The sequence below is a fragment of the Vitis vinifera genome, chromosome 15 (assembly GCF_030704535.1).
Source record: "Vitis vinifera cultivar Pinot Noir 40024 chromosome 15, ASM3070453v1".
NCBI classification, from domain to species: domain Eukaryota; kingdom Viridiplantae; phylum Streptophyta; class Magnoliopsida; order Vitales; family Vitaceae; genus Vitis; species Vitis vinifera.
In genome coordinates this window covers 12,590,624-12,615,441 of record NC_081819.1, presented here as the reverse complement: position 1 = coordinate 12,615,441, position 24,818 = coordinate 12,590,624, and the positions used below count along the sequence as shown (strand labels likewise).

The following is a 24,818-nucleotide window of genomic DNA, read 5'->3' as shown; positions in this document are numbered from 1 at the left end:
GAGTTTGTTGAGCTTGTGATCCCATCGTTTGTATTCTATCCTATTCCATTGGGGTTCATTCCTATCTCACCAATCAGTCTAAAAACCTTAGCTTTCCAATGCAGTCACCTGCTGGCTTCCATGAGGGATACAGTGTAATATTCTTAGTGAGTTTCTACTCAGGTTTAGGAATTAATGTGTGTGTGTTGATGCCCTTGAGACCATTACTTATATTATCAGTTTTATTTTATTTTATTGTATTTCTTTATAACATGTATGCCATTTGATAATCTCATTGAGAGTATGTTGCATATGCACGCTAGATCATGGTTAAAGATAAGTTTTTAAGAACCAGTCATGTTGTCTAAACTAGTCTTCAAAGCACATGCATTGTGTGTGTGATGTGATATTGGTGGGTGAAGAAAAAAAATGTGAGTTTTAAAGACAAAAAAATATGGAATTAACCATCAGTTTTGGTACAAATTCTTCATCTCAGATTGTTGATTGTTTGGTTTGTAGTTAGTCACATGGTTAAGAAGTTAATGTTGGAACAATTCAAAAAGGAAAAATGTGCATGATGTGAAAAACAGTGTGCATGGCAACCAAGAACAAACCTCAATGGAAAATAGTTGAGAAGGTAAAGAGTTATGTGAGCAAAGCGTTCCCAATAATTGAGAGGAACTGAATGAGATTCTTCGTTTCTTCATTACCACAAACTTGTTCTCCTTTCATCTGAAACTGTCCTGTTGGATAAAACATATGCAACATTTCTCCTCCATTATGTTCTCTAGATAATTGGAACAGATGACTAACAACCTGCAAGTTAACTTTAATGGTGGAAATTAAGAATTTTTTATTGTTCAATGTCTTGCTTGGAGTTATTGATGCTTATTATTTATTCACCTATCAGTATTTTTGTTTTTTTCATTTCTTTTTTGTTTTGTTTTGTTTTTTGTTTTTTGTTTTTTGTGTGTTTTTTTTTTTTTTTTTTTTGTTTTTATGAGAAACAATAGTATAGTATATTGAAGTAAGTAAAAAAAAAGTACAAAGAAGGATGAGAGATCCTCCAAAAAGTACACAAAAAGAAAACAAGAACCTTCAATTTTAAGAATCTATACAGCTATGAGGTTCCACAACCTATGTCCCATGTGGGAATATACAAAAATAATCTATCCTTGCTAGCCCACTTCTTTGGAGTTACACACTAACATCCAATCAAGTTGGATCAAATTAAGGGGAACACCCTTAAAAGTAGTGGAGCAAGATTCCCAAAAGGAGGCTAAGAAAAAGATCATGTCCCAAAGACCCTTTGAGGATCTTGCCTTATCCTCAAAGATCCTAGCATTTCTCTCCCGCGACACTACCCACATCAGAGCAAGACAAGCGAGCTTCCACAACACCTTGCCTCTACTGGTGTTTCCCAATCCTCTATATGAAATACTCATCATGTCACATATACTTTTGGGAGGAACCCAATCCACATGAACCAAGCTGAATAGTCTGTGCCATAGCCCTAAACTCAATGGTCAATGTAAAAAGATGTGATCTACCGTTTTGCCACTCTCGATACATAATAGACAAACATCAAGATTGAGGGCTTTGTAGGATCTTCTTAATTGTAGCATGTCATTGGTGTTTACCTTCTTGAGTGCCACTAACCAAGCAAAAGATTTGATCTTAAATGGGGCTTGCGAGTATATAAAATCTCAAGAAGCAATGCTTCTGGGCTGCTATCCCCACTTGTACTGTTTCTATGGTCAAGTTCAAAACTTGATAATTAGGAGATCCGATGATCGGTTCATTCTGATGAAACTTCTAAAGCTATTACTGAACATCTGGTGTCCTCCACATGTTGATTCACATTTTGTCAGTTTACAGACATGTTACTCTTCAGTGCTCACTCTAGATATCACTTTGTTCAGGTCTCAAATACTATTGCGACTAGTTTAGTAATCTTAGTTGTAGAGTTTGGATGCATCATATTAGGGTATTACGTGTGATATTTCAGAGGTGTTATGGTTTTCTGAATGACTTGGTCTAATATCCTTAGTTGTTTAAATACATAGATGCCCAGGATATGCATTTTTTCAATGTAATGCAGCTGTATGTTTGTGAATAATAGTTGCAGAACATGATTTCTAAAGTTTCCATTCTAACAATTTGTATGTCCAGTAGTTTTACCTACATTTACATGTCCTAGCATTCCTTGAACAATTTGCTACAATAGTTTCTACTCATGGAGCGTGTTGTTTATTTTAATTAGTATTTAGCTGCTTGTTTATTATTATTTTTTTAATTTTATCATTTAATTATTTATTTTTTTATCTATAGATACTTAGCACTGAATCTGGACATCTAGCACTTGCAAGTGGAGTCATAACAGATATCAGTCGCTTCCATGTCTATGTAAGTAACAGATTTGCAGAATTTCCCGTTCATGGATGCATCTTTTTTTGAGCCAGATGACCTGCTTAGAAGTGGTTTCCCCTGCGTCCAAATTCATGCCTGATTTTATAGCCAAGGAACGTAACTAGTACAAACTGTTTTTTAGGGTCATTTTCTAATCAATAAGATTGTTGAGTTGTGTTATTTACCATCATTTGAAAAACTTGTAGGTTTGTTTTTCCAAACGCTTAAGGCTTCCTTGGAGCAAAAGATCTTCAGAGGAACAGGATCTCCTTGGTGAGGTCTTTCGGATCAACAAGGATGAGATTGTTACTTCATTTGCAGTTATGAGGTAATTACTGGACACAAAATAATATTAACCATCATTGTGGAACTTTTTCACTTGTAGCATTGGCTGGTTTGAATCATCTGAGCAGTGTAGCCTAAGTTCATGATTGTTTTTGTTGAAGGTTCAACCTTATACAACTCTTTCTACAAAGCATGCAAGGTTCTCATCTTAGGAAGATGATTGTTGACCTTGAGGTGAAGATGTCTTGCTAACCTGAATTCTAAACTCAGTGGTTTTACTAACCATGGTGGCCGTTTTTTATTCATATGCCCATTGGTGACTCCTTGTAGGTTCCTAGATTTGATGGTGGCTGCATATTCAGTCAAGATCCAGCAATATCTTATATACGTTCTGAAAAGAGTTTGAATAATGATCAACGCCAAGCCATACTCAAGGTACCTGTACATTTTTGTTCCTCATGCAGGGGTCCCATGATTTCTTAAACAAGTTTCTTCTGGTTTTCTCATTTAATCTTTACCTATTTTTAATTGGAATCTAACTGTCCTCAAATGCCTTTATTACTCACTGTTTCAGATACTCACAGCAAAGGATTATGCTCTAATTTTAGGAATGCCTGGAACAGGCAAGACATCCACTATGGTGCATGCTGTGAAGGCCTTGTTGATGAGAGGTGCATCCATTTTGCTTACGTCCTACACAAACTCAGCTGTTGATAATTTACTAATCAAATTAAAAGCTCAGGTAATATCTGCCCCTCATCCATCTTATTAACAGAATGTTAGTTGCTTCTATTGTTCAATATCTTGAAGTTTGTCCACTTGAACTAGAGTTGTTTCTGAAAAAAGAATAATTTAATTGCTGAATATAGAGAAAGAGAATTTTATGGTGATAAAAGAAAGAGATGGCATTTAATAAATGTGGTTTTGGAAGTATGAGAGCACCCATTTCTCTCCTGATTACTTTTTGATCATTTTAATGCCCAAGGTTGTGACTTCTATGATTATCTTATTCTACGTAATTCCTTTCATGTGCCTCCAAACTCAGATATTAGCATGTATGTTCAATCTGATCAATTCTCAAATGGATACATATGCAGCCATGTCCTTGTGTCTAAATTTTGAGAAGTTGCTGAATTTGACACCCAGTTTTATTTTGGAATACAACACTCAAATGTCTATGTATTGCCACATAAAGTTTCATGTCATCGTACAAATTTAGTAATCTATGTAAGGAATTCATATAACTATTCAAAGCATGGGCATGGTGTGTGGTTTCTTAAAGTAATATCACCCTATTGGTTTTGTCATAACAAGTTTTTGACAGAATGGTTCAGCCACAAGCATCCACAAAAAGCCTTGGGTGGTAATTACATAAAATGAATGTCTGAAAATGACTGATTTGTAAAACTAAATCAGGTTTAGTAGCATGAATAATGGAAAATTTTCCCCCACGTGCAAAGAATCAAGATGTCTTGAAAAAGGACTCAAAAAGGGATCACAATCTTCTTTTGATGATTTAGCTTGAATTGGTGGGTTATGAATTTGGAATAGGATCTTTTACTTGATAGTTAAGAAAAGGCCAAATTTTGAGGTAAAATCAATTGATTGGAGTTAATTTGTTATGCTTTTATGTTAATTAGGAAAGTATGATGATATTGATATAGTGAAAAACAATTGGATACTGTGAAAGAATCTAGCACTTGGTAAAAGATGAACGCTACTTTCTTGGTCATCATTCCAAAAAAAGGTGGGGCTGAGGACCTAGGGGAGTTTCGGCCTATCAGTTTGCTAGGGGGGCTGTATAAGCTTATGGCCAAAGTGTTGGCCAATAGGCTGAAAAGGGTGTTAAACAAGGTGGTTTTGGCTGATCAGAATGCGTTTGTGAGGGGGAGACAAATTCTAGACGCCTCTCTCATAGCTAATGAGGTGGTTGACTACTAGCAGAAGAGGAAAGAAAAGGGGCTGGTGTGCAAATTGGATATTGAGAAAGCCTATGACAGCATCAGTTGGAGTTTCCTTATGAAGGTCTTGAAAAAGATGGGCTTTGGGTCGTGCTGGATGGATTGGATGTGGTGGTGTTTTTCAACGGCAAAATTTTCTGTCCTTATCAACGGGGTTCCAGCAGGCTTCTTCTCCAGCTCTAAGGGTCTGCGTCAAGGAGACCCAATTTCTCCTTATCTTTTTATCTTGGGCATGGAAGTGCTGAGTGCACTCATTAGGCGGGCAGTGCAGGGGAACTTCATTTCCGGTTGTAGGCTAAGAGGTAGAGGGGATGCGGAGATTATGGTGTCTCATCTGCTCTTTGCAGACGACACTATTCTCTTCTGCGAGGCCAGCAAGGATCAATTAACTCATCTTGGATGGATTTTGGCATGGTTTGAGGTGGCTTCTGGGCTTAGGATCAATCTAGCCAAGAGTGAGCTGATACCAGTAGGGGAGATTGATAATATTGAGGAAATGGCGGTGGAATTAGGCTGCAGAATTGGGAGCTTTCCGGTTAAATACTTGGGGCTGCCCCCCTTAGGGCCCGACACAAGGCCTTGTCCACGTGGGACGGGGTGGAGGAAAGAATGAGGAGAAGACTTGCCCGTTGGAAAAGACAATACTTGTCTAAGGGCGGGAGAATCACCCTGATTAAGAGTACCCTAGCTAGCATTACTATTTATCAAATGTCCATCTTTAGCATGCCTAAGTCAGTGGCTAAAAGGCTTGAGAAATTACAAAGAGATTTTCTTTAGGAAGGGGGAAACACGGGTAGGAAAATCAATTTAATTATTTGGAAGGTGGTGTGTACTCAAAAGGAGAAGGGGGGTCTTGGTATTAGGAGGATGGGGTTATTGAACAAGGTCTTATTGGGCAAGTGGATTTGGAGATTTGCCGTTGAGAAGGATGTTTTGTGGAAGAAGGTGATCGGGGTGAAGCATGGGCTGGAGGGCTGTGGTTGGAAATCTAAGGAAGCTCGAGGGCCCTTTGGAGTGGGAGTTTGGAAGGAGATTTTAAAGGAGATGAGCTGGTGCTGGAATAACATGAAGTTCAAGGTGGTGAGGGGGACAAAGATCATGTTCTGGATTGATCATTGGTGCAGCAACGAAGCGCTGTCCCAAGCGTTTCCCCAGATTTTTGCCTTGGCAGTGTGCAGTAATGAATTAATGAATGATGTGTGGGACCCAAGGCTTGGCCAAGGAGGGTGGAATCTCAAATTGGTTAGAGATTCTAATGATTGGGAGCTGGTGCTGATAGAAGATCTGCTCTTTTTGCTAAGGGACATCAGGGTAACCCCAGAGGAGGATTCAGTGCTTTGGAAAGGTGGGGATTCTGCCAGTTTTCGGATTCGGGTGGCCTACAATCTGCTGGCAGCCCTTAATTCTCTTGTTTTTCCGGGAAAAAAATATTTGGGTGGATAAGGTCCCAACCAAAGTGGCTTTTTTTGCGTGGGAGGCTACTTGGGAAAAAATACTCACGTTGGATAGGCTGCAAATGCGCGGGTGGCAGCTCCTAAATTGTTGTTTTTTGTGTGGTTGTGAAGAGGAAAATGTAAATCACATCCTTTTACACTGTACAACGGTTAGGATCCTTTGGGATATCGTCTTTGCCTTATTTGGGGTTCAGTGGGTGTTTCCAGAGAAGGTCAAAGAGACGTTGTTCTGTTGGCGGGGCCCTTTTGTGGGTAAAAAAAGGAAGAAGATATGGAAGACCATTCCGTTATGTATTTTTTGGACGGTGTGGAAGGAAAGAAATAGGTTAGCTTTTAGAGGGGGTCTTTTGGCTATTCAGACTCTTAAGAATTCTTTTATATGTAGTTTGTGGAGTTGGGCTAAGTTGTATAGGGGAGAGGAGTCCTCTTCACTTCTAGGCTTCTTGGAGTGGGTAGCGGTCCCCTAAGGGCTGGTGAGGTGTTCTTGTTTTTGTTTTTTTGGCCTTGTGGCTGCTTTGTATACCTCCTGTATGCGGTGCGGCCTTTCGGCCTTCTTTAATATATTTTCTGCTTTTGCTTATCAAAAAAAATTTGTCTAATAAAGAAAATTTTTATCTTAAAAGATGTATGGTTGATTACTAATAAATCAAAAGTGAGAATAGCTAATCCTATATATATAAGCAATATAAAAGTATATATATATAGAAGCGCCTAATAAAAAAGGTGTAGGGGCACTTAATGTGCCACAACTCTTCTCTTTCTTTTTGGCATGTGGACCAATAAAAAGAGCTTAGATAAAAAGAAGGTTCAAAAATTTGGTGAAAGACAGGGAAATATTGTTGATATAATTAGTTATCAATGACAATTGAAAGAAAAAGGCAAGGGGAAACGCCATGGGACTGGAAATTGTCTATTTTGGCAAAAAATTGGAAAAATATTGATGACAAGAAAGAACAAGTGGTTAGATGCATGCCATGTTAATACATCGTGGAATATGTGAGTATTTGGGAAAAAATTGACCTAATCATCTTTTTATTTTTATTTTATATTATCCTTTTACTTTATATAATCCTTTCACTTTTTTTTTTTCATATTTATCACATTAATTCTTAATTTAAATAATTATAATTATAATTATAATTTTTAATTTTTAATTTTAGAATATTAAAAGATAAAATTATTGGGCAAATAACTAAACTAGTAAAACAATTACTAAAAATAATTTTTTTTCATATTTCATAAAATATAAATATTAAATAATATTAAATTTTCTAAGATGAATTATGACTACAACTTTCAATAATTTTAATAATTTAAATATATTTACAACAAAAAAATGTCAAACAAATTTGTTAATGAAACTTTCAAAATAAACTTTTAAAAAATCTTGTTGAAAATTTTTGAATGGTTTAATTTTTTATTCAAAATGTAATAAATTTTTTTACTAAAATTAATAATTTTATTGGTAGTTTTTAACTTTTTAAAAATAATAAAAGAATTTAAGATAAGTCTAGTAGAAAATTAGATTAAAATATGAAATAAGTAATAAAAATTTGAGTAGTTTTATGTTAGAGTTTTTAGTATAAATATTTTTTGCATAAAATTTCTACTATTTTATAATTGTAATATGTTTTGATTTTAAATATTGAAATGTAACTTCTTTTTTCAATAAAATGAATTTTTTCTCCACACTAATATGAATTTATGCTTGACCATTGCTATTAATTTTTTGATACGTATATTATTTTATAAAAAAATTAGTTTAAAAGAATTTTAGTCTTTAGTATATATTTTCAAAATTCATATTGCTTATTAGTAAACATTATTTTAGTGTTATAACCTCATAAGTTTTATCATAATTATATTATTTTCTTCAATAAAACAATTCCAATATATATATTATTACTTATTGTTGCTTGTAATTTTTTCAATATTTCGATAATTTTGATCAATTATTATCCTATCGATATTTTTTTTTAAAATTTTATCCGATATTTTTAATATTTCCTGAAATTTCTGTAAAATAAAACCACCGATATTTTGACAATTTCCATTATTTTAATCCTTGTATAAAAATAAGAAAAGTGACGGTAACTATAAATCTTAATAATTGTAATGTAGCACTTTCAACTTATCAAAAAAAAAAAAAAAATTGTAATCGCACTTTCAATTTCTAAATAAAATATAGTTGTACTTCATAATTTTTTTATTTAACATTATTATCATGCTTGAAATATGAAGTTCTGATATGGTTCTAAATCTCAGGGAAGGGCTTATATTTTGGATCGGTTGAATTGAAGTTGTACATAGAAATAATGACTGGGGAAACAATGGCCATTAAAATTTAAATCCTTAAAGTAATGTCTCTAGGACTACCAATTCCCATTCTCTGGAATTTTTATTAAAGAGATTGGAACACCATCGAATAATCAGTGCATGTTGGAGAAAGCAATATTTGGATTAATCTCCCTTAAAGCAAATATTCAAAAAGCATGGTATTTATGCTTGAATATTAACAAGGGCAAAAAGTTTCCAAGGACAGGAGCGTTTGTCTTTGTGTACAATGGCAGATATCATCTGAGATCCAAGTTCTTGTTGAGATCCTCAACCTTAGGCCTGCCAAAATTAACATTAAAATGGGACTTAATGTAGACTCAGGGGCTGCAATGCTCATGTGGTTTTTACAGGAACACTTATGAATGAATTATAACTGCAGCTTATATTTTTGTTTTTTAGCTTTATTTTTCAATTATCTTTATTATCGTAGTATACCATGCAGTTCCAATTATGTTACTATTGTTTACGGCATTGAAAGACAATTGCAGAACATAGATTTTGTGCGTATTGGAAGACATGAAGTGGTGCATGAAGAAATTCAAGGGCATTGCTTTTCAGGTGGGAATTCATATACTAAGATCATTCTTTTTCTTTTGTGTATGTACTTTTTCTTTTAGTATTGAAGTTTCTATTGCAGGAATGGACATACATAGTGTTGAAGACATTAAACTAAGATTAGACCAAGTCAGCGTTGTTGCAGTTACTTGTTTGGGGATAACTAATCCCTTGCTTGCCAACAAGAGGTTTGACATATGCATCATGGATGAAGCTGGGCAGACCACCCTCCCAGTACGCTTTCTTGTTAATTTATGTTCCTTTATAAATGTGCGATTGCAACTAGAAAATGCTTTTATTGGTGTTACTTGTACATGCAAGAAGATACAAAATGGATTTGAACATGTTACTTACTAGGATTTAATTATGAAATAGAGAAAAAGGAAGAATAGAAGATAACAAAGAAAGAAATGACTTGAAATGTTGTTACCATAAAGTATAATGAAAAATAGGAAAAACAACTAATAATATCTATCTTACTCAAAATCGTACAAATTTGGGAATTTGTACTCTCTCCTAGCTAGAATGTTAACAATCTGATTTGCAAATGGAAGGATGCAAGTCAAGCCTGCATTCACTGTATATTAACCAACTTCAATATGTTCATTTTGCACCTATAGTCTTTCTTACTTTCAGGTTACTGAAATTCCCTTGAAATGTTCAGTAATTAGAAGAAGACCACCTATCATTAATGACCTGACTCAGTTTGCATATGTACTTGACTCCAGTCTAAAATGAACTTTTTTACGAGAGAAGAAATGTACTTCTAAGAAAAAGGGGAGTATGGGCTAATCTTTGAAGCCATTAAACTGATTGATAATTTTGAGAGCCACTCTGGTTATTGGACTAATGAGATTGTGCAAGGTTTTCGGCTTTGTGTCAAAGAAATTGCAATCTATTCTTATTACAGTTGTTGTGAATCATCTACTTCATTCCTTGTCATTGGAAGGCATGATGTGAGGGATAATTCGGAGTCTCGATAATGCTTCTTGTTAAGCTACCAATTGACCTAAAACTTTAAGTTGTTATGTAATAGGCTAACCAACAATGTATATCAAGCTTATTTGGGTTGCAATCATAACACCTTGCTTCACAGGCAGCCTTATTTGGTACTTGCAAGTGGGCTCAATTAATGGTGGAAACAAACAAGTGGTGGGGTTTGAACTCACAAGCTTAAGAAACTTCCTTGGTACAATGAGCCTTCTTGTGATAATCACGTTTTAGCTTATCCTTCTCATCTCCCAATATCCTACTAACCGTACTTCTGCGATGCTTCTTCCCTGTCTCATTGCATATAAAGAGCAGATTTCTCCCTCAAAGGTAATACTAAGTTTGCTTGCCATGTACTTCTCTCTCTCTCACTCTCTCTCTCTAGTATGAGCATAATCTTGAAGAGGGAATTGCTTTCTACGTAGGACGTGTGCAACAGTGTAAGAACATGATTATATTTTGGGTTTAGTCTGCTACAAACTCAAAAGCATCACTAGTGCCAGTAACTCTTGCAACTTAGCAGCATCATTGGCAAACTATTCTAATAGTAGTGTGTTTCCACTCACTTTGCTTCAAAATTGAGAAGTAAATACTGAGATGTTGTCCCATGGATTTGATTTTTTAACTGAAAGGTCGGTGAGATATTCCTCATGCTGTCATGCTAACATATCTGAGCTAGAGTATCCCAGATTCCTTCAGCATTCTACAAAATGAGAAATCCATTATTGAGTTATTGGCTTCCCATCATTGATTCAAATTCATTGATTGGTTATTTATACCATTTGAGTGTGACCTGTCTTGAGTTCACTCACTCTTAATAAAATAATGTTGATTGCTTCCAAGTGATGTTCCCAACATTTGTAATATTGCTAGGTGGGATTCTCATTCTAGATGCTAACTCATTTCAACCTTGATGTGGGTGCATCTTCGAAGTTTAATCATGGAAAAAAGGAAAAGATAACGTAGAAACCCTAAGGTGCTACTATTAATGGTATTTTGATAGATTTATGTTACATGGAGTCAAATTAGTAATGGTTAGTTATTTGATTATACACAATGATCATCATCTTAACATAGAGCACAAGGAGCCATCACCATGCTACCAAAGAACAAGGATATCTGGGACTGTTTGATACCTAATAAAAATAAAGAAACTACAACACGAAATAAATTGGCCAAACTTCACATAGCAAAGGAGTAACAAACATCAACATCAGAATGAAGTACATTCCCTAAAACAATGATTTGCACAACAGAACCTATGAGAAGTTTGTCACTTTCAATGAGCAAAATGCCATCTCAAATTCATTAAAACATATCAAATATATGGGATGCCAAATTAGATCAATATGCACCCCTTTAGTGTCATTATGGCCATAAACTACCTTTGAAATGATCTAGATGCCCTTTGAAAGGTCTAAATGCAAAGATTGTTTTAACTAGCTAAATATTTTTGTTGTATGATCAATTTTCCTAGAAGCTTAAGCTGTAAGGTAGTAAGTCAACAATGTATATTAAGCTCATTCAAGCTTTAGCCTAAACACCTTACCTAATGAGTAGCAGGCCAATAATATATATCAAGATTGTTTGGGCTTTAGCTGTAGCACCCAACCTCTTGGATAGTCTTCTTTAGGCTTGCATGTGGGCTCAATAAATTGAGGGGATAAACAATAGGGTGACGTTTGAACCCATGACATTCTACTAAAAGAGTTTTTTCATGTTATGTTGAACAACCAATTCTCCTAAAAGTTTAAGCTCTTGGGTAATGAGTCAATAATGTATGAAGCTCATTCAACTTTTACCCCTAACGCCTTTAATAGGTAAGAACTCCTAGAAAGTAACCTAAATTAAATTTGATTTTGTATAAATTGTACCAACATCACTTCTAAGCTAAAAACTCAAGGTTGGGTTGGGATTATGCTAAGACAAACTGTTAAGGTTTATGCATGCAAGTAGTTGTACACATTGGGGTTAATAATTATCTTTTTCTTCAAGAAACATCATGTTAAGCTTGTTATGTACAAGGGATTTCTTTTATGGAAATAAAGTGACTAGAAGAAGAGAATAGTAGAATCTCTTTTTAGTTAAATATGTACTCTTCACAAAATTGAATTTCTTCCATTTTTTTTTCTCTATTTTTTGTTTTAGAGATAGATCTTGTTCCGGTTTTACATCCCTATCCACAAGCCTTAGAAAATAAAGAGGAAGGACATGTTTTAAGCAAAAACTTAATCCTTGCCAAAAGTTGACATCACTTGAAACAATTTTTAGACATTCATTGTATCACTTAGCTTTAGTCACTCTTTTAATGCAAATGTGACCCTAAATCCAATCTTTTAGGCCAATATATCTTTCAAAGTGAACAGGCGGTGGCAAATCTTGTCACTATGAGTTTTGCCTATTCCTAGCTTTTGTATATTTCCTCTTCAAATTTAGCAGACAAGGATAAAAAAATTTCACACATTGTCCATTATATTCTTTTCACCCACTGGGCCACTTGTGGCACTAAGAGCATTGAATCTATAAAATAGCAACACCAAGGGACTAATAGTTATTTTCTGATATGCAAAATAAGTTCATCAAAGGGTGCTATTCTAAAAGAAAAAAGAAACACAACAAAGCTAACAGCTTGGGTGGATAATCAATGAGGCATTTAGCAACCCTAGTGAGTTCCCGCCCACACATAAATCTCTTAGAGAAGCTTTTTTAAAGACTCAACTGGACTCTCATTGTAATAAAAAATTTCTAGGTTCCCCTATATCCAAATGACCAAAACAGGCACAATGAGTTCATTCTCCATATGTTCTCAAGCTTCTTGCTGACACAACTCACACGGCAACCAAGTCTAACCTCTTTTGCAGATGAAGGGCCTAAAAGACCTAAAAAAGAGAACCAAGAGCTCCACAAAATCTGTTTTAAACTATAATAGATTAGAATGTGATTCACCAATTCCTGATGAAGCTTTAACATATAGGAACGATAAACTAAATGCCTAATTTTCTTCTTAAGCTGATCGCCTAATTTTCTTCTTAAGCTGATCAATTGTTGAATTTTATCCCATACCACCTCCCATGCTACTAAACTCACTTTAGAATGACAGTTTGAACCTGTAACTCCATTCTAGGGAAAAAGCCTCTAAATCAGCAGTCCAAGGGCCTAAAAAAGGATTAATGGCTAAAAAACTTATTCTTAATGTACTCCTATGACTGATCCTCATGACCTCTACTCACTTCTATCAATTGAACCCATTGTAGGATTGCAACCACACCCTCAAACTTGAATCTTAAAACTCTTTATAAAATAAGGACTCTAGTGTTTGCTGCCACATGGCAAGTTCTAAATATCAACCACCCAAGTATTTGTGTTCAGAACTATGCTAACAAAGAGGGAAAGGAATTCTTAATAGTGAAATCCCATATCAAATGCCCAGTCAAAGCTTCATTATGAGGTCATCACCCACAACCAAACTAGTCCTTGAGGAGCAAAAATTTCCACAGATGGCTTACTAAGCACCAACTCCAAACCGCCCTTTCCTCCTCTCCTAAGAGCACTGAATCCTAAGCTTTTCTCCTAATTTACCAAAAAATAACCCTTTTCCAAAAGTTGTGCTCCATTGCAAATCTCCTCAACTATTTATCTAGAGGCAAGAGGAGTTTTATTAAGAATTGACATACTATGATGATCCAAAACACCCTTCATTTTATCTGAAAAAATTTTTCACCATCCCATTCGATCCATCTTCTCAAGAGGCTTTTGCTCAAAGGAATTGAGCCTAGACCATCTCTGGCCTGAGTTGTGTTGCTAGGAAGCATGAATAAGGATCTAAAGTAGACGTGAAACTGGATAAAGTGCTTTTTAACATATTCAACCTTCCCTTCTCATCAAGGGTTTCCTTTTTGGGGAAGCAAGCTTTCCCTGAACCTCTCCTCAAACACATTCCACACTGCTGAAGATTTATTTAGGGCTCCTAGGTAGAGGCCTAAATATTTATAAAGCAAAAGCCCGAGTATGTAGAAAGCAACTTGCATGCCTTACATTTGAAAACCTTGCCCACCAGAATACACTCACTCTTCTAATAATTGATTTTAAAACCTCAAATCATTAACAATCCACCTCAAATACATGAGTGGCTCATGATAAGCATTAAAAAAGAGAAGAGATTCATTTGTAGAGAGTACATCCAAAATCTCCTCCCACACTTGGCCTCTCCATCCAGCATTGAAACCATTAAATAAACCATACTATACTTTTAAAACATGTATACAATGCTTTTATGTAAGATCATATCCTTGTTTTTATTTCCTTATCACTTCTTTTTCTTTTTGAAAGAGAGTAGATACTAACTACAAAAACAAAGAAAAGTCACCTTTAATTAAAATGTGGAGCTACAAAATATGTTCAAGAAATGAATGCAGTGGAGCTAGGAGCTCCTTCTCACTGAAAATAAATTCTTAAATCTACTTTAACCGCTCTTTTATTAAAATTAACTGTTGCATGCATACATCTAATGCTGTTCCCTGGATTTTGCTTTTTATATAAAAGATTAAACATATTTCTTCTTGTGCTTTACTTTTATTTACAAGATTGTAACTTAGTCCCTATGAAAATTGCGGTTCATGTACTTAAAGTATTGGTCTTGAATGATTTAATTAAAGCAGTTAGTTCTATCAAGCTTCATAGTTGGTCTATTAGTGATTTCAGTATCTCTTCAGGTATCCTTGGGGCCCTTGATGTTTGCTTCAATATTTGTCCTTGTTGGAGATCATTATCAACTACCTCCACTTGTTCAGGTATATATATCTTATGTTTTTTTGTTCTAATTGCTCAAACTTTCCCTGCCATGACTTATGAGTGAACAAAAGTGTCTATATTCCTAATTAATTTCTAGAGTGCTGAGGCTCGGGAAAATGGAATGGGAATAAGCCTGTTTTGCAGGCTCTCAGAAGCACACCCTCAAGCAATTTCGGCATTGCAGAGCCAGGTTAATCAAATTGAATTTTTATGGCTTGCCTCTTTTTTACTGATCTTTCCATAACATAGTTATATACTAAGTAATAATTATGTAAACAGTACCGCATGTGTCAAAGCATTATGGCACTATCAAATGCCTTGATATATGGTAACAGACTGCGTTGTGGTTCCTCACAAATAGCGAATGCAAGGCTCAAGTTTTCAAGTTCAAATTCTATTTCATCATGGCTAAAGGAGGTCAGAAAAGTTCAGTAATTTTAATATCAATTATTTAGTTTTCTTTTGTCTTGGCTGTAAATGTTTTTTCTTTTTCTTTTTTCCATTTTCATTCATGTAAAAGGCCCATGGTTATTTACTTTTATCTTCTATTTTATTGAGGCCTTTATACATTCATCTGATGCCTGCCTTGGTAGTTGACAATAATATGGGTCAAGTCTTAAGATATTAAAATAAGGTTGCCTATATATGTAGGGGACTGTTGATTATGGGATCTAGGTTAGAATGAGACTGATTTTAGGTTGGTTACAGGTTAAAATTAAGGGAAAATTTTCTCACATTCTATGAAATGTTGTGTACGGTTGCAATAAAAAATGGAACAAAGTAGGAGAAAATCCCCTAGACTTAGGGTTATGTAAAAATCTGAGTGGCTCAAAAAACCTGTCCAAACTGAACTGAACTGAAATGATTGGTTTTACATAATTTTTCACGATTTCAGGTTTATAAATTTAAAACTGAATGGAATTGGTTCTGTTTGTAGTTTTCCATTTCAAAATTGACAATAAATTGAACTGAACTGACTATTATTTATTAAAACTTTTTTTTTTTTCTGATACACTTAAAATGTATGTGAAAATAACTTGAAACATAGAAATGAAAGAAAACAATACATGCACCAAGGAACTTGAGAAATATTGAAATATATTTAGAAATATTTAGAAATACTAAGACATGGTTAATATTCCATTATGGATTAAATTTAATATTAAATGAGTTTATTATTGAATACTGAAAAGACAGCTTCAGGTTCATCAGAGAGACGGTTAAATAAAAAAGAAAACTTGGCTAAAAAAAAAAAAATTGAAATATAACCAAATAATTGAAGAAACATGTCCACTTATTAAATAAATAAATAAATAAAAGATTGATCAGACTAGTCATGCACCTTATAGTTGATTACAAAGCCTTGGTTCATGGGTGTGTAAAACTAATACGATTTTGCTTAATTTTTAAAATCCCTCAAGCTGTTTTTATACTGTTGGTTATCCTCCTAACTTCTAAAAATGTCATTATAAATGAAGTAATAAAGGAGTGCTCTACTGGATGAGGATTCACTAGCAAAATTTTGGAGCATCTTTGAAAAGCCTGTCATTCAAATTAACTGATATTCTGCAGATGGGTCAGAATTCTTGGATCATTATATCTTATTTTCCTCTGTCGCTAATACCCCTTAGTTGGAACTATACATATTCTCCACATGTCTTCTTGCTGGTAAAGTTTAGCAATTGTATTTTTGTGTGGAGTAGCAAAAATTTAGGGGGATGTCAATATAAAATTTGAATCTACTTTTGGAATGACAAATTTTAGCCAAGTCAAGTTTAAACCCTAATGGTATTAACTGGTGCAGGCTTTGGATCCTGAAAGACCGGTTATATTTATTAATACAGGTTTGTTAAATGTTAATCTCTTTTTAATTTGCCATTGAAGATAGTTACATAGCTTGGTATTCTGACCAAATTATGCTTCCAACTTAGATATGTTGTCAGCTTTTGAGGCAAAGGATCACAAGACTGTTAATAACCCAATTGAAGCTTGCATCATTTCAGAGGTATGATTGTCACATGAACGTTCTATCAATAGTTCTGTTCAAAAGTAACACAAGTTTCCCTTTGATTTCTTGTTTTGTGACGTGGTTGATTAGCTGGGAGCATTACTGGTTGTCGTTCATTCCTCTTATTTTATTTTATTTATTTTTTTGTTATTACATAGGTGGCAGAAGAATTGGTCAACAATGGCATTGAAGGGGAAGATATTGGCATCATTACACCCTATAACTCACAGGCAAATCTCATCCGACATACTGTTTCCACGACCTCTGTGGAGATAAATACTATTGATAAATACCAGGTCATGCTCAAGCATACGTATCTTCTAAAATGATTCTTAAATGCTTATTTTTTACTTTTTGGAAGTTAATATAATGACCCATAAATTTTATGGAATAACTTTAGGGGCAAAATTATTTGAAATGCCAATCACATTGCTAAGCTTTAGTGCTCAGTCCTTTTTGTGTGTTGCACTCACATGTGAACCTTAAGATTTCAAATGGCACCTAACTTGTGCCAAATTTTGAACAGTTTTTAAGTGTTCCTAACCTATGATGTTTCTCAACCATCAATTAAGCTTCTTGTAATCAATTTTTTCTCTGAATTGTAGTATTCAAATTATATTTCCTAGTTAATGTCTAGATCACAAAAGCCACATAATCACCTTTCACAGGCCCCATTTTTCCTTTAAACTCTTCAGGGAAGGGATAAAGACTGCATTCTGGTGTCATTTGTAAGGTCCAGTGAAAATCCAAGGAATTGTACTTCATCGCTGCTTGGTGACTGGCATAGGATTAACGTGGCGCTTACACGTGCCAAGGTAGGCATCATTAGAACCATGCTGTTTTATTTTTTTTGCATTTTTTATTTTATTTGCAATAACAGTTGACTTGGAAATTGAAAATTTACATCCATGATTTTATTTCTATGCACTGACCATATAAGCAATACATGTGAAAAAAAAAAATAAAAAAAATCTAATCTTAGTAAGTATTCCTATGCTCAAGTAACTATCTCAAAGTGAAAAATAGAGAAAAATTAAATATCCTCAAAATTCCATGTCAGTTTGATCATCAGCTTGAATTTTGTTTTCTGCAGAGGAAGTTAATCATGGTAGGTTCATTTAGAACCCTCTCTAAAGTACCACTGTTGAGGCTTCTCATTGAGAAGGTTGAGGAGCAGTCTGGCAGATTAAATGTTTCCTTGAAGGATATCAACTACAAGGGAGAGCTGAAAAGATGTTCCCAGTTGAGATGAGTGTAAATATTTTTTTGCCACTTCTCATATTTTTTCAGTGTTATGGGAAATTTTGTGATTATTCTTGTAACATTTCCAGAAATCAGAATTGTAGATAAAATATATCTCATGTAGAAAAATTCATCTTCATTAGAACAATATTAAGCTTTCTTGAAATATCACAAAAAGAATGAGGGAAGTGAAAAGATGAGTGTCAAAATTGCTTGATGAAGGAATTCATTTTTGTTTGCTTGGTGTACATTGTTGGCCCATATCCAAATAGCTAAAAAAACATAAGTGAGTATTTGAATGTTGTCAGAGGCATGGTTAACTAGAGTTGTAAGTTTGAGTCTTTTGATTTTATTTTGGAAATTGTATCAAATGAAGTGAGATTTTTTAAGGGGTTCTTTGATTAAAAGTAATGTTTTTAGAATTGGATCGATCATTAAATTGGAAAAGTTATCGGCTCATGGTTCATTGGTCGGATTGGTGGTTTAACAGTGTTCGAATAAGTGGTTTAACCTCGGTCGAATTGGTGGTTTAATTGCGGTCGAATTGGTGGTTTAACTACGGTCGAATTGGTGATATCATAAATAAATATTTTATACATTATTAAAATTATAAAAATTGAAATGATAAGTTCTACCTAAATTTTCTATCAAATTGTAAACAAAAACAACAATTTTAATCATCATTCATCAATTTCTTTCATAAATTTACTTTAAAATAAAAGGTTTATTTAAAATTTAAAAATCAGATTTTTTTTAAAAAAAATAAAAAATTTTAAATTTATTTAAAATTATTTAAAGAAGGGATCACAATGTTTGATTTATTGATTATTTCCAAAAATTTATTTTAATTTCTAATGTCTTTAATGATTTTATTAATTCATTTAAACTCAAATAAGATATTCTAGAAATCAAAATAAATAAAATGAAAATAAACAAATATATAAAATGTAAATAAATGATTTAATTATTCAAATGAAATTTCAATGAATATTGAGATTCTAATTCAATAAATCAATTTGGAATAAAATTATAAAATATTAAATATTAAAAAAATTTGAAAGATTCCAAAGTACAACTCAAAATGGGAGATTTTAGATTTGGAATGTAGTGGGTCCTCGTCAACGTGAGAGGCAATTGCTCTAGCGGGTGTGCTAGGAGGAGACGAAGCAGGCAGGAGAGGGAGGAAGGATTAAAAAAGGGTTTATATACATATCAAAACGACATCGTTTTGATGGAAAAAAATAAAAATCATGAACCTTTTGATTCAGCCAATTCGAGGCCAATTCAATCCCTAGGCAGTTCAAATGACCGAATCGAATCGGAACGGTGATCGGTCGATCCGGTTTGTTTTTTAAAATCATGATTAAAAGGGATGACATTCTTATATATTTGGAAGAATAGCCTTCATCTTTTGAAAATATGAAATATAACCATTTTTAGATAAAAATATCTTCTATTAATTTTAATTATGGGATAATTGATTAAAAGAGAAAATTACCATGAAATTCCAAATCTAATCTCTCACTCTTAATGACAAAAAAAAAAAAAAAAAAACCGTTTTGGATAAAAATACCCCTTCGGCCAATTTTCCCTCTAACCCACGTCTTACTCTATGCTCATTCCTTACCCTTCAACCTCATTTGTTACCCTTTAGAAAAGAAAACATAAAGCATGCTTCTATTCATTCCAAGAGAATGGGAGGCCAATAAGAGAGCAAGAAATCAACAAGAGGGAAAATGCAAAGTAAGTTTTTTGTGTCCTTCCATCTCAGTTCCTCTTAACTCTAAAAATGAACTTTCATGTACTTCAATATATTGGAGTGAAAAGAAACCCTAAGTGCCTTGTTTTAGTTTCTTTTATTTTTTAAAATCAAACCTGATTTTTCATCTTACTGATATTGTAAGTTGACCCAGTTTATGAAAATAGAGGAAGAAGATTCATTGATGAAGAATATCAAATCAAAGATGTGTAAAATCCTAGTAAGAAAGGGAACTGAGAGAAAACGATACTTTAAAAACCCTTCTTCACCAACAAAAAAAGTGAACAAATCAATTGAATCGATAAACATTAATTTTCTAATAGAAAATCTTGTTTTTTTAGTTTTATTTTATTTTATTTTGTGAATTTATTTGTGATGAGTTGGTAACGAAATTGAATAAAATTTTTATGGAATTGAAGTTTCAATTTTTTTCTATAAGGTTGTAGTCCAAGATTTGAAGTAACATCTTAATAAGAAAAAATTGAATTTAACTACTATCAAGTTCACTATCAATAGGTTTACGTTTAAGTTGTTTTGGTTTTGTTTGAATTTTTTTTAATAATTTTTTTTTATTATGAATTGATAATGGAATTGAATAAATTTTTTATGAAATTATTTGATCTAAATATTTAGAATTTTGATTTAAATATCTTAAATACTTGATATTTTATTGATATCTTTATTTTCTCATTCTTTCTTGATATTTCTTTATATTTATTGGAAGATCATTATCTTTATTTGATCCTTTGCGTCCATCCTTTAAAGAAGCATTAGAGTCCTTTCAAAAGTGGACGAGTCAAGCTATATACATCCATAACTTGTAAATTTGTGTTTTTGACAAGTTCTTAAATTACAAATGGTTTTTTCTACTTTGATGTTAACAAGGTCTATGGTTGACATTGACTACATGCATATAGATTGAAAGTGGTTTCAATCATCAGTTAATCATGGTTCATGGCTTGTTGACACGTTTCGTAAATGATGCATTTATTTTCATTTTTATTTATTACTGTATGGAGATCAAAACTAGTTCCCAACCCTTGTTTGAGTAATCCACTGTTGCTTCATGGATTTTGGGCAATCCATTTAATAATGCAGTGCACCACCTTCTAATTGGAGGGATGACTTATCTTGATCATTGGGATGGTTATCCCATGGTGAGTGCACTAGTATATGTGATGCATATAGGATGGTGAAACATGATGTAAGACTATTTGTTGTCATGATTCACCAAACTACTATACCATATGGACTCTCAACCTTGAAAGAGTATTGGGTCTATGCCAAAATCAACAGGAAGATATGGGTGAGACCTTAAATGTAGAGAACCTTAAATCTCTTTGTTCCCTATCATAGGACTAGGTTAGGTATACGCAAATCTTCTTAGGGATTTCTAAATCCTATGCACAACAAAAAAATTGCATTTTTTTTATATAAAAAAAAACAGATTTAAATATTAGTGTTACAAAAAATGATACGTGAGATTTGGATGTTCCCAAATCTATTCCTCATGGTGAAGATGAAAATTGTTGTCATAGGAAGTCGTAAACCTAAGATCTTTTGCTCGATGACTCTTTCTTGATCTTGACACATGTCTGGTGGGGTGAGAGGGTGGAGTTTACAACTTTCTTTTTCTTTGGAGGTGGAAGACAACTCTCTTGAAAATAGGGTATTTATAGGGCTCCTTAATTGGGCTTAAGTGACTTAAGCCTACTAAGAGCTTGGGTCACTTAATGTAACCTAAAATGAGTCTTAATTGATTAATTAATCCAATATGACCTATTAGATACATGCAATCTAGAGACCTTGTTCACTAACCCCGTGCAACCTTATGTAATTACCCAAATACCCTTATGCACAATAGTGAACCTAGAGCCAATCCAACCCTCATAGACTACGCCATCAAGGTATATGAGTTCAAGCAGAGACCACTAGGACCCATAGGACAGTATTGGCTTCCTCAGAATCCAATTCTAAAGTTGATTCAACATTTCATTATAGAAAATCAACTATATTCTAGTACCTTATGTAAGTAACAATGAGACACTATATGTTTGGGTCCATGACCTACTATCCATTGTGTTCAGTCTCCCCATGAATGGACGTTCAAAATCTAACAAGGTAAAAACTATTAATCTGTCAAGACTATTTATACTGTCCTTGAGTTACAGATCATCATATTGTGTATTCAACTAACATGTTTTAACTCTCAAAGTGCCTATGTCAAGTTCCACTTAAGGAACTATTATGACCATAGTTTACATGAGTATATCTCTTTAAGGTTGCCTAATGAGACACTTTGTCTCAATCTCATGAGATATCATGATGCTTCTATTGAAAATACTTATTATTACCAACTTCCATCAATAGTGACCTAATCCATAGGGAATATATGATCATATTACAACATCAATTATAGGTTAAAGTCATTGCTAACTTTAACACAAGTTCAGACCTAATCCATAGGGAACATATGATCATATTACAATCTCAACTATAGGTTAAAGTCATTACTAACTTTAGCACAAGTTCAATATTCTCTCAAGGTTGAGAGATAACACAATGTAACAACTTGGTGAAGTCATGACTACTTAATAGCCTTAATTCATGACTCACCGTAGGTCCTGTATAATGTGTAAGCATACATAAGAGTGTACTCTCAATGGGAAACTTATCTTGATGGCCAAGAATAGTCATCCCTCTGATTAGGAGATAGGTGCATTAAAACCTTAAATGGGTTGCCTAGACCCATGAATTGGTTATCAACAAGTCAGCTATTTATAAGGAACCTATGACTTGGATCTTCCATGCAACTCTTAATATACCCAGGTCACATACAATGTATAAAATGCAAGCCAGAATGCTTACAAGGTATAATGCATGGAATTATGATAGATAAAAGTGAACAAAAAATTTATTAATAAATAATAAAATCTAAAAGTTTATTACATCATGTCATACTTTTAAGAGTTATATTCTAACACTAAAGTGGTCATATATCCGTATGAATTAGGTCATTGTTGATGGAGGGTGATGACAATAGACATTCTCAATAGAGGTATCATGATATCTCATGGTGTTGATATAGTGTGTCCCCTTAAGATAGTATGAGCATAACATTTCACTTAGTGAAATTTGACATATGTTCCTTGGAGTTAGAGTACGTCAATTGATCACATAATAAGAAAGATCTCTAACTCAAGGATTTGAGAGATAATTTTGATTGGTGATAACACTACCTCATTAGTTTACGAACACTTGTTCATAGGGAGTTTGCATGCAATAGATAGTAGAGTATGAATTTGAATTATGCTTATTATAATTTTATAGGATACTAGAGTGCAATTGATACTCGTTAGTGGAGTGTTGAATCAATTTCAATTTTGAGGGAATTAGTATTTTCCTATGGGTCCCAATGTTCTTTGTTTGAGCTCCTGTTACATGGTGGCACGTTTGTTTTGAGGCATTTGGGTTTCTGGTTCATAAGTGTACATAAGGGTGTTTTTGGTAAAAACATAAGGTTGCATTAGATCTTATGATTTGTCTTTCTAGTATGGGCTACTTAATTAATTCGAGCTCATTAGGGAAAATTAATTAATTAGGACCTAGTTAGGCTAAATTAGGTGACCTAAGTCCATTTTAGGCTTAAGTCACTTATACCCCTATTAGAGGTTAGGGTTTTCACTTTCCCTATCATCTTCCGGAAGAGCCTACAGAGAGAAACCCTAGACATCCTTTTGAGAGAAAAACCTATACTTGACTCATGTCTAGCTATGTGTGAGGTGAGATCGGGTGGAAGATTAGTGGGTAGACGAGATCTATGATGACTGCAATTGATCTGGGAATCCAAGTGTACGTTGCCTTTTCTCAAGTGTTTTTATTTTTTTTATTTTTAATCTAAATGGTTTTTAAAGCCATGTTTCTGCTTAGATTTCTTTTTAGAGAAGCTTAGGGTAGATAGCATGCTCCCTATATAATCTAACGCATGGGTATGGAGTAATTGATGTTCCTAGCACGAGGATGTACATTGTGTTTACATTGGGGGGGGGGGGTATGATATCTTACATTGGATAGGGGAAAAAAAATCTTGAAACTATATATGTATTAGTTCCTCTTACCCTTGTAGATGTATTTTAATGTTGTGAGGGCCTTTTGGACCCAAAGTAGACAATGTCTACATAGCTGGGAGTGAATCATTACAACCTAGATTAGAGTTTTAAATCTTGAAGTTTTGGAGATTGAATAAGGAGGCAATAGTTTTGGTTATTTATTTTCTTTTCTTTTATTTTTTACCTTTTGATTTGAGTTTATTGATTCACTACATTGTTTAGCATTAGCTAAGGCTTCACACATGAAAGTTTAGCTTTAGGACTAATGAGAATAATGGGAAAATGAAAAACTTAAAAATGAAAGCTAATAAAGGTTTGAGTAAAACAATGGAATAAATAAATTATTTTTTCACTTTAATTTAACTAAATGTACATAAGAAGTTTAGAGAGGTACTAGTGATTCTTGGTATCCTTTGATCATTAGTTAACTCAATTTATTCTGTCCTTATCTTTCCTAAATTCAAATCTACAAGAGGATTAAGATCCTACACATTATTTAGCTCTGAATTGGTTTCATTTACTTGATGGTAGTTAGAGATTTGAAATAAAAGGAATATTAAGTTCCAAATCCAATTTTGAGTTATAGAACTCAGGTTCATCGCAAAGGACTATTGACCCTAAAAACCTTAAGATCACCTTAAATTAAAATTCCTTATTCTCTCTAAGTTCTAAGATTGAAACTAGATTGTGGAGCATCGACTTTGAATCAATAAATTTAAATCAATCATTTATCTATTTTTCTAGTTTGTTTTTCTTGAATTAAATCCATATTCCATAAATATTTTTATCATTTTAGGTTAAAATTTAATTATGAAATCACTTTAGGCTAGTATTGATATAGTCATAAGCTGGTCCTTGACGATAATACTTAGAGTACTATAAAGTTGTGATAACTCAGTTATCAAGTATTAGGTTGAGTATTTAGAGATAACAAAGATT

At 33.6% G+C, this 24,818-nt stretch overlaps 1 protein-coding gene across 2 annotated transcripts in view; it reads left to right on the top strand.

Annotated features, from left to right (window-relative positions):
* LOC100247844 (DNA replication ATP-dependent helicase/nuclease JHS1) overlaps positions 1-18,159 on the top strand; it is a 46,095-nt gene extending 27,936 nt beyond the window's left edge. Inside the window, exons 20-34 of one of the 2 annotated variants that reach the window (XM_010663145.3) lie at positions 2,311-2,385; positions 2,595-2,716; positions 2,835-2,907; positions 3,004-3,108; positions 3,248-3,415; positions 8,914-8,983; positions 9,063-9,214; positions 14,683-14,760; positions 14,859-14,951; positions 15,041-15,178; positions 16,566-16,605; positions 16,693-16,766; positions 16,928-17,065; positions 17,465-17,584; positions 17,863-18,159. In XM_010663145.3, the coding sequence (XP_010661447.1) occupies positions 2,311-2,385; positions 2,595-2,716; positions 2,835-2,907; positions 3,004-3,108; positions 3,248-3,415; positions 8,914-8,983; positions 9,063-9,214; positions 14,683-14,760; positions 14,859-14,951; positions 15,041-15,178; positions 16,566-16,605; positions 16,693-16,766; positions 16,928-17,065; positions 17,465-17,584; positions 17,863-18,021 (1,605 nt within the window). In that variant the 3' untranslated portion in view covers positions 18,022-18,159. Of the gene's footprint in view, positions 1-2,310; positions 2,386-2,594; positions 2,717-2,834; positions 2,908-3,003; positions 3,109-3,247; positions 3,416-8,913; positions 8,984-9,062; positions 9,215-14,682; positions 14,761-14,832; positions 14,952-15,040; positions 15,179-16,565; positions 16,606-16,692; positions 16,767-16,927; positions 17,066-17,464; positions 17,585-17,862 lie in introns of those variants that run through there. The other variant, XM_010663146.3, reaches the window with a different exon arrangement.
* The last annotated feature ends 6,659 nt before the right edge of the window (positions 18,160-24,818 follow it).